The sequence below is a fragment of the Microcebus murinus genome, chromosome 10, assembly GCF_040939455.1.
Source record: "Microcebus murinus isolate Inina chromosome 10, M.murinus_Inina_mat1.0, whole genome shotgun sequence".
Classification (NCBI taxonomy): domain Eukaryota; kingdom Metazoa; phylum Chordata; class Mammalia; order Primates; family Cheirogaleidae; genus Microcebus; species Microcebus murinus.
The window spans coordinates 95224322-95237795 of record NC_134113.1 but is presented as its reverse complement, the minus strand read 5'-3'; the positions used below and the strand labels follow the sequence as shown (position 1 = coordinate 95237795).

The 13474-nt window shown below is 55.4% G+C and overlaps 1 protein-coding gene across 1 annotated transcript; it reads right to left on the bottom strand.

The window, feature by feature from the left end:
- Nucleotides 1–35: 35 nt before the first annotated feature.
- On the bottom strand, nucleotides 36–13361 carry TNFRSF1A (TNF receptor superfamily member 1A). Its single transcript, XM_012760624.3, has 10 exons — nucleotides 13060–13361; nucleotides 5188–5341; nucleotides 4850–4978; nucleotides 4492–4653; nucleotides 4275–4353; nucleotides 1999–2072; nucleotides 1796–1909; nucleotides 1460–1488; nucleotides 984–1296; nucleotides 36–888 (listed from the first exon to the last, which is right to left on the bottom strand). The coding sequence occupies exons 1-10, from the start codon at nucleotides 13096–13098 to the stop codon at nucleotides 581–583; spliced, it is 1401 nt and encodes a 466-aa protein (XP_012616078.3). The 5' UTR covers nucleotides 13099–13361; the 3' UTR covers nucleotides 36–580.
- Between the last annotated feature and the right edge of the window lie 113 nt (nucleotides 13362–13474).

Below are 13474 nucleotides of genomic sequence, written 5' to 3'. Positions count from 1 at the left end.
GCCTCTGCCCCAGTCCCCATCGACAGACGGCTCGCTCCAGGGACAGAGCTTTAATAATTCCAGAGTTTTAGTGTATTTACAAAAGTCCACAGCTCCAGCCCGGCCCCATTGTTCCGTGCTCGCCCCCGCCCTAGGACAGTTCAGCTTGTTCTGTGCTTGTCCGGGCAAGGGCCAAAGGGGTGCCAAGTTTCTATTAGTGTAACATAACTGATTTAAAAAAAAAAAAAAAAAAGATTGCTTATATACTGTGAAAAAGGTTCAGGGACTAGCCAGGGTCCCCCCCCCAGCAGCCTTGCTGGGCCCTCAAGATGGGTGTGAGGCGTAGCGCCCCTAGTCCCCGCAACCACGCGCTCGGGCCGCTGGCACGCTCCGCCTCCCGCACCCGCGGCCCGCGGCGCACCGCGCACCCGCCGACGCGGCGGAGCTCGGCAGCTGGAAAAAGCTATGTACACCGCGGGGTGGCGCCAAGTAAGCGGCTGCCGGCTCCTGCCTGCCCCTCCGAGTCTTCCTCTCCAGGAAAAAACAGGGTCCCGAGGACATCCGGCAGGATCGTCCTTCCGGCCGCCCCTGGGGCCGTGCCTCACCGGGGGAGGCGGGGCGCGGGCGACAGGGAGGCCGGGCCGCACAGCGCCTCCTCGATTTCCTCCAGGCAGCCGCGCAGGTCCATGTCGCAGAGCACGCCGCCCAGCAGCTGCAGCGTGGCCTCGCGCCGCGGCGTGCGCCGCCGCCAGGCCGCCAGCATGCTGTAGTGCGCCTCGCGCAGGCAGCGCCCGTGCTGCATCTCCAGCCGCTCGATCTCGTGCTCGCTCAGCCCCAGGCGCCGCACGAACTCCTTCCAGCGCGACGGGGGCACGCCGTCCACCACGGCATACAGCGTCGCGGGGTCGGCTGCGGAGGACGCGCTTGGTGAGCGGCGGGCGGCGGCCGCACCCCACCCCGCACCCTCCGCCCGCGCCCCCAGCGCGTAGGTGCGGGGAACTCACCGTCTGCGCGCGGCGCCTGCGCGCTGTCCTCCCGCTTCTGAAGCGGGGCGGGGATGGGGGTGGGGGCGAGGATGGGGTCAGCCCCCAAATGGGGTGGGGCCACCTCTTTGGGGAACGACGCAGCCGCGAAGTTGGAATAGTCACTAGGGGTGAAGGTGGAGCTGGAGATGAAGGTGGCGGGGATGGGAGTGAAGCCAGGGGCGGGACTGAAGCCCGGGGTGGGACTGAAGCCCGGGGTGGGACTGAAGCCCGGGGTGGGACTGAAGCCCGGGGCTGAGGCTAGGGGCTTAGTAGTAATTCCTTCAAGCTCCCCCTGAAAGAGAGAAAGCACAGCATTAGTGGGGGGAAGTGGAGGTTGGGGTTAGAGGGAATTCGGGGAGCTGCAGAGATGAAGGGTAATTCCAAGCGACTTGGGTATTACAAGATTATAAGGAACAGGCAGAGGGACTTGGGCCAGGTGCCTGGTTTCATCTTACCTCTTTTTCAGGTGTCGATTTTCCACAAACTGAGGGGGAAAGGGAAAAAAGCAAGACATGGTAAATTTCATTTCCCTTTTCAGCCCTGGCACGGGGTACTGGGGCTGGCAATGGGGACATGTGGTGACATGCCTCAGAGCCTATGTGGCCCCAGGGACAAGAGAACTACTGATGCAGCATGACTTCTCACCAGCTGTCCAAGCCACCTCCCACCCACAGGGTCCTCAGCAGGAAACTAAGGGGACCCTCCTCACCTCCCTCCACGGTATGCACCTCACCTACCCACCTCCTCCCACATTCCCACAGCACCTTTCCCCTCCCAAGGGCCCCACTCACTAATGCCGTAGAGCTTGGGCTTCCACCGCGGGTAGCGGCACATTAAACCGATGAAGAGGAGGGACAACAGGCAAAGACCAAAGAAGATCACCAGAGGCAACAGCACTGTGGTGCCTGGAGACCAAGCAGATGGCCGTCAGAGGACAGGGCTGGGTGGTAAGGCAGGGTGTCAGCGGGACAGGCACCCAGGCATTTTTCCTCACCTGCGTCCTGACGGCCCGTCACATTCTGAGCTGGGGGTAGGCACAACTTCGTGCACTCCAGGTTTTTCTTACAGCTAAAAGAAGAGATGGCATTGGTGAGCAGAAGCCCTACCACTGGAGGAACACAGAAAAAACCCACAGATTATTGGACATCCTTTGCTTTACAAATGTTTTTACTGTCTCTCAATATAATGAAATTTAACCTCTCAGGAAATAATGCAGAAGAAAATGAAACACAGTTAATCATTTAATTTTAGAATTGGAAGGACCTTTTTTTTTTTTCTTGGAGACAGAGTCTCCCTCTATCGCCCCAGCTAGAGTACCGTGGCATCAGCCTAGCTCACAGCAACCTCAAACTCCTGGTCTCAAGCAATCCTCCTGCCTCAACCTCCCAAATAGGTGGGACTACAGGCATGTGCCACCATGCCCGGCTAATTTTTATATATATGTTTTTAGTCATCCAGCTAATTTCTTCCTATTTTTTTAGTAGAGACGGGGTCTCGCTCTTGCTCAGGCTGGTCTCGAACTCATGAGCTCAAACAATCCACCTGCCTTGGCCTCCCAGAGTGCTAGGTTTACAGGCGTGAGCCACCACTCCCGGCCTGGAAGGACTTTTTAAAAGGCTATAATAGAAAAAAGTTAAAAGGGGTCAAGTCATGGAAAAAATTTCAGCCCATTCATTAGCTAGCAGTATGGCTCTAAGCAAGGCATTTAACCCCTAAGCCTTAGTTTTCTCATCAGCACAACAAAGATCATTCAGTAAGATTCTTATGCCTGACATAGTAAGTGTTCTATAAATGGTAGCTGTTATTGAATTATTTTATCATTGCCTACTGATGAGAATCCTGTTGGCAAAGAGGTTAAAGGGCTTTTTCTCAAATGACACTGCTAGTTTCAGTACCTGACTTTGGGGAGGGGTCAAACATGCATGTGAAAATGTTATTAGTAAAAATACATATCACTAGGGACAGCAGGAGAACATTCTGGAACCAGCCCATCTTCCCCAGTTGGGAGCTGTCACTAGGCAGTATGTGGGATGAGAACTACATGCTGGGGGGGGGGGGCGCTGTGGCTGGAAGGACCTTGAGAGGGTGAGTTCACAGCAGCAATCTGAAAGCAGAGAGGGGCACTTCTGCCCACCTCCCAAGTTCATGAAGAGAACCACATGGGATGGATGTAAAAGCACTTTCAAGTAGAAATGAAGCTAAGTGGAAAAAACAAAATAAACAGCTTTGTGTCAGACACTTTTGTAAGTATTTTTTGTGGTTCTCAAAACTTCACCAAATGAATGTCACTATCCTTACTTTCTTTTCTTTTTTTTTTTTTTTAAGACAGAGTCTCGCTTTGTTGTCCAGGCTAGAGTGAGTGCTGTGGCGTCAGCCTAGCTCACAGCAACCTCAAACTCCTGGGCTCTAGCAATCCTCCTGCCTCAGCCTCCCGAGTAGCTGGGACTACAGGCATGCGCCACCAAGCCCGGCTAATTTTTTCTATATAAGTTGGCCAATTAATTTCTTTCTATTTATAGTAGAGACGGGGTCTTGCTCTTGCTCAGGCTGGTTTTGAACTCCTGACCTCGAGCAATCCTCCCGCCTCGGCCTCCCAGAGTGCTCGGATTACAGGCGTGAGCCACCTCGCCCGGCCCACTATCCTTACTTTAAAAGTAAGAATAATAAGGCTCAGAGATGTTGAGAAACTTGCCCAAGATCCCACAGTGGCTAGGCTGGCCTTCAAACCAGGTCAGTTCACCTCTAGGACCCTCAGAGTCTCTTCTTTGCAAGTGAATGTGCAAGGACAGCCTGTGCAGACCCCGAAGGAGGCCTGGCCAAGGGTCTGGGGAGGAAATAGCCATCCAACCTCAGAGGCCTTCAAAACAAAAGGCACCGCTGTTTACATACCACATAGACACACACAAAGCTGCCAATTAAACCATGACAGATCATCAATTGTTGGAAGATGCAGTCTCATTTCAGAGATGTGAAAGTGTGTGTCCTAGAATCAATGAGCTATATTAGACCCTGTTGCCCAAAAATCTGAATATCTAAGTTAGAAGGACTGCAGGTCCTCGGGTGTTATCTTTAGTCCCCAAAGACTTCTTAAGATTTGAGGAACAAGTTGAGGGGGAGAGACTGTCTGGTATCTTAATGAAGTGTCTCCCACTCAGACAGCCAGTAGGTGCCTGAGCACCCTGGGGTGTTTCCTTTGCCCTGCTCTTGGCCACAGCCGCCTCGTCCCGCCCCTCGCCCATGCAGTGCCCAGAAGCTGGCAGAGACACTCACTTGCTACAGGGGACACACTCGTCTCCTCTCAGGAAGAACCCTGCGTGGCAGGTGCACACGGTGTTCTGTCTCTCCTGGCCTGGGGAGAGAAGTGCAGCCCAGCTAAAGGACTGAGGAAGGGAGGGGCAGGAGGGGGAAGGGCCCGGAGTGCTGCCTCTCGAGGAGACCTTCCTCCTGAGAGCCGGGCCCACCCAGGGGCGAGGAGAGCCGTGCTCACAGGGCAGATGCACGGTGCCGTTGAGGCAGAGGCTGCAGTTGAGGCACTGGAAAAGGCTTTCACTCCTGGAATTCCCGTAAGTCCTCCGGTACTGGTTTCTCCTGCAGCCACACACGGTGTCCCGGTCCACAGTGCACGGAGAAAGCTCCACCTGGCCCATTTCTGGTGAGGAGAGATGGGGTGTGAGTCCTGCGCGCCCCTTTCCACATTCACTCCACTTGCCTTTCCCCTGTATCCCCCCGTCCGCCCCCACCGCGGGTGTCTCTGCAGCACACACAGTGTAGCACGCTGCCCCACACATGCACGGATCTGCACACCCCCCAAGACCCGCCTGACCCTCCAGACCGCGCACACCCACCCTTCCGGCACTTGGAGCAGCTGAGGCAGTGTCGAAGGTGGTTCTCTGACGCGGTGAAGGAGCCGTCTTCACACTCCCTGCAGTCCGTGTCCCGCCCCGGGCCTGGACAGTCATCGTGCAGGTAGGTTCCTGTGAATCAGGGAGCAGGGTGGGCTCAGGTGAGAGCTCAGGGAAGGAGCCCCACACTGGGGAGAACCAACTCCCTGAGCCTCTAGGAGAAGGAGGGAGAAAACCTCAGCCCAGGAGAGGCGGCAAAGTCAGGAAACCACATCTGGAACAACCGAAGGGAGAATCAGGGCCCACAACCCAGGGTATCTGCGGTTTCTGCTTCCTCTTACCTTTGTGGCACTTGGTACAGCAGATGGAATTATTACGAGGGTGGCTATATTTGCCCTGGGGACACAGACTATCTCTCTTCTCCCGGTCCCCGAGGTGAGGGACCAGTCCAATGACCCCCGAGGGGTGGATTCCCACCAACAGAGCCAGGAGCACCTGGGGAAGAACCAGGGAGAGGGGACACCATCAGGAGAGGCAGGGGTGGGGTCCCAAAGGCAGCAAAGCTAAAACTTCCCCAGCTCGAGTCCTTCCTCAGTGACGCACCCTCCGCAGGCCACCCTGCTCTCTGAGTTCGGAGTTCTTCCTTGAAACTCAGACCACGACCTGGTGCTTCTTCTCCAGGTGTCCGAGGCCGCTGGGCCCCGGGCCCGCTGCGTTTCCCCTCTCTCCGAGCTCCCCTCGCAGCTAACAGTGCTGGATGTTCAAGGGTTGCTTCTTCCACTGGGCACTGGCAGGTGACTTCGATTATGGCCCTTTCTTCCAACATACAGCCTTAAAGTTCGGGTTGGTGTTTCTCCACCCGAGCGCTGGCTTCCCAGCTAGGATCTGTGCGAGCCTCTGGTTATGTTCTACCACTAAACACTTTTCCGAAAAACTCAGATTGAGGTTCCTGTGGGCACCATTCTGGGGAGTGGGAAGGAGCAAAAGGAAGAGTTTCTTTACCCATTTGTATCAAACCTTCCTCCGGATCCTGCCCTCAAACCCTGTACCCCAGCCCCTTCCACTGCAAAATTTACATAGACACCCCAGGTTGGCAAGGGCAAATGGGGAGGGGAGTAAAAGGGAGAGTTCAGGGATCCCAGATGGGGTAGGTGGGTGACAAAGTTGAGGTGGGGGCAGGAGAGGGCAAAAGTAGGCAGGCCACACGCAGCTAGAGCTGGCAGGGGCTGGTGACATGGCGCAAATGACCTACAGATCAGAGATGGGTTGTGCCAGAGAGGCCTGAAGCTCTCTGCAGCCCAGGGCATTCTGGAAGGCATGTTTCACAGCTTCCGGCCAAGCCCACAACAGCTAAATGGCTTGCCCAGGCCTGGCTTCAGCACCTATTTAGCTCCAACTCAGACTTTTTTTTTTTTTTTGAGACAGAGTCTTGCTTTGTTGGGTGAGGCTAGTGAGTGCCGTGGCATCAGCCTAGCTCACAGCAACCTCACACTCCTGGGCTCAAGCAATCCTGCTGCCTCAGCCTCCCAAGTAGCTGGGACTACAGGCATGCACCACCATGCCCGGCTAATTTTTTCTATATATATCAGTTGGCCAATTAATTTCTTTCTATTTATAGTAGAGATGGGGTCTCGCTCTTGCTCAGGGTAGTTTCGAACTCCTGACCTTGAGCAATCCGCCTGCCTTGGCCTCCCAGAGTGCTCAGGTTACAGGCATGAACCACCGCACTGGGCCCTAACTCAGACTTTGATCTCTGCCAGCTTCATTTCTGGTTTTCCCTAGGTCTTGATTTTTTTTTTCTCTCTCTCTCTGCTATAAGAGCCACTTTATGTAAGGATAAGAGGATGTCCTCAAAGATTTCAACACTGGGGAGCAACAGACTAATCAGATCACAGAACTCCAGAGCAGGAAAGGAAGGCCAGGCAGCCCAGGAGGACAGGCAGGCTGGTCTCGCCCTGAGTCACCCGCTGCGAGCCGCTGCAGCTGCAGCTGTGCAGGCACAGGAGCCCCAGCCTCAGCCACAAACAAGGGAAGCTGCACACAGAAGGAGCAGCAAGCAGTCCCGCGGGCAGGGTGTGCTCCCCCGCGCTGAAGGCACAACCTTCCCCAGCCCACGCCAGCCAGCTCCGTGCTACCTTCCCTGAGAACAGGACTGGGGCTTCCAGGGCAACAGGAAGGTTTGAGGTGATTATGGGAAGAACATCCCAATCCTGAAAGTGTGGTTCCTTTCCCTGAAGAAGAGCTTGGAGCACCTAAGGTCATTGGCACTTTGAATCCTCTCCAGGCAGCTTTGAGCAAAGCCAACAGGTAGAGACACAGTCAGGAAGAACTGGGGGGCTCCAGTTGCAGGACAGCCTTGGAGGGGGATTTTCAGGGGCCTCTGACCAGTGAGGGACAGCCTCCCTGCGGGGAGGTGGGGACAGAGGCTTTCTCAGGCCACGTGGTCCCCTCCCTCTCCAGCACTTTGGGGGTTAAGTCAGATCCGGGAAAGGGAAATCTTTTCCCAGCAGCCCCGCCCAGTGACTCAAGCCAGAGGGAGGGAGATCTCAGGGAGGGAGCGGGAACTAGCAGCTTCCCCCACTCCTCAAGGGTCATGAGTCAGCAGAAAGGCAGAAGGGCCCAGCCAGCAGTGGGACCCCATCTGATCCCTTCCTCCTGTGGGCCAGTCCCTCCTACCATCCCCTCTCAGAGCCCCTTTCCACTCCCTCCCCCCTAAAAGAGCCAGGCGGTGGACACAGACCCCTGTCCCACTAGGCCCACATATTTCATATTCCGGGAAATGCCTTCCTCTCCCCGCTCCATCCCAAAGGGAAGTCTCCCTCGACCCTGGCTTCGACCCTGGCTTCCGCCTGCCAAGTCAGTACCCACCCCTCCCTGAGGGCCTCTCAGCTCCTGGCCCCACAGCATCCTTCCTTTAGAACAGCCCGCCTGGCCCCTCCTCCTGTTCAGCAAGTCTCCCTCTGCTAACCCCCTCCCGGGGCTCTCCCCCAGCCCCGAGCTCTCCCCAGTTCCAGAAGGAAGCAAACCAAGGCCGCCCTCCCACCCTTCCCACTCGGGGTTTGCCCTCCCACCCGGGGTTCAGCGCATTCCCACAGCCTGGCTGGTGTGAGGGCCTCCCTGGGGTCCCCAGAGATCCTTAGGAAATAAGGCCAGTTCTGAGTCTCCACCGCCCTCCCCCAGGCCCGCTGCAGCACAGGAAAAGCTCCAAAGCCCTGAACATCCACTTCCAGGAATGACAGGGCAGGCAAGAGGGCTGTCAGCTGGGGCCAGCGCGTTCCCCAGCCCTCTGGGACCCCTAGGAGCCAGGGCCCTCGGCTCCCCACCAGTGGGCACCAGGGTGGGAGGGCGGCATTGTGCAGCAGACCAGCAGAAACAGGAGGTGAGCTCTGGAGCCCAGACCGCAGCCTGGAGCAGAGGAAGGGCAGGAAGCCAGGGGTGCCTGTGGAGAGACAGTTGAGGGGGTGGCCCAGCACCCCTCCAACTCCCCCACAACTTCCGTCATGGGAGGCTTTAAAGTGTGACTTCCTGTGCTGGGGCTGCCGAGTGGGTTGGAGAAGCTGAGACGACCCTGTGGTCTAACCCTGACCCAGCCACCTCGCATGGACCCGCTTAGCTGTTCCCTTCCCTGCATGAATGTGTTCACTACATTAAAATGTGTTTGCTCATTTAATGTCGAGATCTTGGGGCAGCTCAGGACGGCCTCTCCTCAAGGGCCCAGCCGAGCCCCCACCCCCTCCCAGGACGCCCTCCAGTGATGGCGCCCTTCCCCCAAGCTCATTAGAAGGCTCAGCCTTGGGTGAACTTGAATGACATGCATTGACCCTGTCTATTTTGGGCTGTTATCATGATTTGGTTATTTTGGGTGAGTAGATATGATCTCCCCAAGTTGACCATGAACTCTAGGAGATGAGAGATCGGAGAGTGTCTTGGTCTGACAGCGTCTCATCCTTCCCTGGTCTCCTCTCAGCACCCAGAACCAGGCCTCCAGAACTGAAGGAGCAGATAAACACGAATTGATTTAGCTGGGCATGGTGGCCCACACCTGTAGTCCCTGCTACTCTGGAGGCTGAAGCAGGAGAGTGGCTTGAGCCCAGGAGTTCCAGGCTACAGTAAGTCATGATCACACCTAAGAAAAGCCACTGCATTCCAGCCTGGGCAACATAGCGAGACCCCACCTCTTAAAAAATGTATATGATTTGACTGATGGATCTAATGACTGACCTGTCTTCCACTCCAGAGGAAGCCAATGATTCCCAAAGGGAGAGGTGGGGACAGCACGCCCCTCCCCTGCCCCACACCAGGCCCGGCAGGAGTACATTTATCTCCAGAGAAGAGTTTTCAAACTATCCCCCTCCCCACACACAAGCACATACACGCACATGCCCTTCTGAAGACTCCGGCGTGTGCTGCCCTCCTGTTGGAAGCCACAGAGGAGTGAAGGCAGCACAGCTTGGGAGCAAGGCGGAACGCAGCGGGAGGGCTCTGTGATGCACACTTCCAGGTGGCTGTTCCCCGGACCCTCGCACGTCCCAAACAGAATTGATCAACCTCCTCGCCCAGACAAATGTCACCACCAACTTCTCAGCACCAACACCAAGACCTTTTTTCTTGAACTTTACTTCTTTTTTTTTTTTCAGCATATTATGGGGTACTTCTTTTTTTAATATTAAAAATCCACACCAAAGCATATCTTTTTTTCTTTTCTTTTGAGACGGAGTCTTGCTGTGTTGCCCAGGCTGGCCTCAAATTCCTGGTCTCAAACGATCCTCCCGCCTCAGCCTCCCAGGTAGCTGGGACTACAGGCTCAAGCTATGGGAGCTCAGCTCAATACCAGACTTTTGCCACCCTCTCTCCTCAGAGCCAACCTCTCTGCCAGTTCATCTTGCCAGTCCTTCCCCTGTGATCTCTCAGCTTCCACATCCCTGGGTTACCTCACACCTGCAATATTGCAACTGCCTTCCAGACTCCTTCCTGTTCCAATCCATCCTACATACTTTCTTATCTGCATTCAGGCTTCGACTTGCACCCATAGGTGTGTGAATCTTCCTCTCCATCTCCAGGCCCTGACTTCAAACAGCATTTTCATGGGTCATGGAAACGACCTGAATGAGCACTTACAGAGGTAGCTCCTTTCTGTCCTGGACACAGTCCAGGCACAGAGCAGGCACTCAGAGAATAGTTTCTGAGTGAATTAATGAATGAATTCCACTACCTGGGACCATATTCAAGATTCTTTCTCCACCCCCGCCAATTTTCCCATTCCCATTTCTTAGTGTTCCTCAACATGATCTTTCCACTCCAGCCAAGGTGCTTTGCTTCCTGCCACCCCCACAGGTCAACACAAAACCCATCTCTGCATTCCTTTCCTCTCCCTCAAACCAGTCTCTCTTCTCTTCTGCCTCCCTCCTTTCTAGCCTTCCTGCCAGGCAGTGACTTCAGATGTCAGTTCCAAATCCACTCTTCTATGAGGCTTTCCCTTCTTCATGTCATCTAACCGTGTTCCTTATTTCATTCAACAAATAGTTAAGGGCACGGTCTAAGTGCCAGGTCCCATATGGGTGCTGGGGATGCCAGATGGATAACACACACACTGTGCTCTCAAGCGTTCTCATTTAGGTCAAAGACAGTCATTTGTAGGCCCTAAGATCTCTAAGATCTATGCAGGGAGTGCTCTGGGCTCATGGCTAAGGTCACCTGAAACAGCATCTGCAGCCTGGATTTGCTGGAGATGAGCGCTGGAGCTAAGATCTGTTAGGCTCCAGGACATCACACCACAAGGCTTTTCCTTGTCTTTTTTTTTTTTTCCTTGAGACAGAATCTCACTCTGTTGCCCAGACCAGAGGACAGTGGCATCACTGTAGCTCACAGCAACCTCAAACTCCTGGGCTCAAGCCATCCTCCTACCTCAGCCTCCCAAAGTGCTGGGATTACAGGCCTGAGCCACTGCACCTGGCCCACAATGCATTTGCAGATATTCTCCTCCAGATTGTTCTGAAATCATTTTTTGCCGTATGCTGTCTTGGTTCCTAGACTGTAAGTTCTTTGAAAGCAGCAAAATCCTATTTGCTATGTCACACTCTCTCCTGTATCATTCTTCTCTACTCCCCCCACCACCTCCCACTCCCCCAACACGCACATCGTGTGCTGGGTATCACCCGCTGGACGGCGAAAACCTGAAAACCTCCTGGACAGCCTTATCCAGATGCTACCTTCCCCTGTTCTCCCCACGCCCAGCTCCAGGCCAGACTCTGTCCCTTAGGAGTCATATCCCCACCTAGGCTGAAGCACTCCAGTCCCCAGCCACTGTCCTTTGCCTGTTCAAGCTACCTTTACCCTCTGCGTTCCAAACACAGGTAGCCACCCAGGAATTACCACTGTGACTATTGCTAACAACAATATAAAGGCTAACCATTTACTGAGTGCTTTCTGTTCGCTGTCCCCTACTTCCCTATGGCCTGTAAACTCTCTGAGCAGGGATCTTGCTCACTGCTGTAATACCAGCCCCTAACAATGTCTACCCCAGAGTAGGCACTTAATAAACTGAATGAATACTTAACATGTATCAATCTATTTAATCTTTGGAACAACAGAATATGATGTCCATTTTATTTTATTATTTATTTTTTTTTTTTTTTTTTGAGACAGAGTCTCGCTTTGTTGCCCAGGCTAGAGTGAGTGCCATGGCATCAGCCTAGCTCACAGCAACCTCAAACTCCTGGGCTCAAGCAATCCTCCTGCCTCAGCCTCCCAAGTGGCTGGGACTACAGGCATGCGCCACCATGCCCAGCTAATTTTTTTTTCTGTATATATTAGTTGGTCAATTAATTTCTTTCTATTTTTAGTAGAGACAGGGTCTCACTCAGGCTGGTTTCGAACTCCTGACCTGGAGCAATCCTCCCGCCTCGGCCTCCCAGAGTGCTAGGATTACAGGCGTGAGCCACCGTGCCTGGCTTGATGCCATTTTAGAGATAAAGAAACAAAGGCATGGAGGGGTTATATAACCTGCTCAAGCTCATGCAGCTATGACATAAGGGAGCCAGGCTTGAATCCAGGTGATCTACTCCCAAAGACAGAACGGAGGTCCCAGATGCCCGGGCAGCCAGGTGTTGGGGGCCTGGGGGAGGGGAGAGGTGGTGGGGCTAGGGAGGCAGGAGGTGAGAGAAGGAGGAGAGTGAGACCATGACAGACAGACAGAGGTGCTGCCTAGGGACTGACAGGCCAGAGCAGAGAGGAGAGGAGGCACAAGGGGACTACAGAGAGAGGATTCGAGATGACTGGGGAAGAAAGGAGTGGTGGGAGCAGGCAGGCGCAGCCCTCAGCGGCCAACACGGGCAGGGAAAATCCACCTGACTATGTGGGCTCAGGGCACCCGGACAGGCTGAGTCCAGGACACGGAGAAGGATCAAGGATACACTGAAACAAGGCTGAAGCCAGAGAAAGGGACATTTTCCAGTGACGAAAACAACTCTACCAACTTCCCCAAACTGAACTGTAGAATAAGAAACTAAGGAACCCATGTTTAGGTCAGTGGGGGCTGGGGGAGCTGGAGGACAGGGAGAGGGACACTGACCAGATGGGGGTGGTGTTAGCTACCTAGCAAGGGTCAGCCTCACGGAGGCCACCTGCCAGCAGCGGGCCCAGAGGCAAACGGGAGAAGAAGGTCCCAGGCAGGAGGCCTGGCCTGGCCAGGGCGCTGGGACGCTCTCCACTTGGTTGCCCTGTCCTCACCCAGTTCCCCACTCCACTCCCAGATACCCCCAACACATAGCATCCCAAACCTGCCCCACCAACCCACCCCTCTCCTGGACTCGGTTTCCCCACTTCACTAGCCCTCCAACTCGGCCCTCCAGGGCTTGTGGGCAGGTTCCACAGGCAGCCTCTCCTCCCCATGCCCAACACGCTCCGGGCCAGCCAGCTGGGCAGGGCGCGGAATGCCGAACCCTCTGGGCTTCCAGAGGACTGGCCTTCCTTCTCCCAGTGCTGTCCCTTCCCACCACATCCGCCCCATCCTGGGCCCCCACATCACAGCAGACAGCCCACAAACTTCCATGGCTTCAGGGGCCCGGGCTTCCTTTCACTCTCTCCCTTTCAAGCTTCTCCCTTCCCCCGCTGCTGAGGCAGTGCAGGCCCAGGGGCAGGCCCAGCCCAGCAAGGAGTCTAACCAGGTGGCACCTCACCCACCAGCCCACTCTCCCTCTGGTCCCGGTACTCACCAGTGGCAGCAGGAGGCCAGGCACGGTGGGGAGGCCCATGTCCGGCCACCTGTGGCCTCTCACTCCCCCATCTGGGCTCAGGGCAGTGGCAGCGGCGGCAGCGGCAGTGGCAGCGGGCGTCCTAGGAAGCTCAGGTCCATCCAGGAGGTCCCAAGTGCCTTGGGTTGGGGGGTTGGGAGTTGAGATTCAGGGGTGGAGACCACAACCCAGGCCCAGTGACCTGGAACCCCAAAGGCCAGAACTGGGGCCTGAGTCCCGAGTACTGAGAGAAAATTAAAGCAGAGGAGAGAGGGGGTGGGACGGGAAGAGAGAGTGGCAGAGGCGATGTTGCAACAGCAGCGGGACAGGAAGAGCCAGAGGAGGAGGCCAGAGGAGGCGGGCAGGAGGAGGGGGCCAAGGTTCTTTAACTCTCTGT

Coding starts and splice junctions, on each gene's coding strand:
- TNFRSF1A (XM_012760624.3), bottom strand. CDS start 13,098: ATGGGCCTCCCCACCGTGCCTGGCCTCCTGCTGCCACTG. Junction 4,354..4,491: donor CGGCACCGTGCATCTGCCCT/GTGAGCACGGCT, acceptor TTCTCTCCCCAG/GCCAGGAGAGACAGAACACC. Junction 1,489..1,795: donor GCCCAAGCTCTACGGCATTA/GTGAGTGGGGCC, acceptor TTTCCCCCTCAG/TTTGTGGAAAATCGACACCT.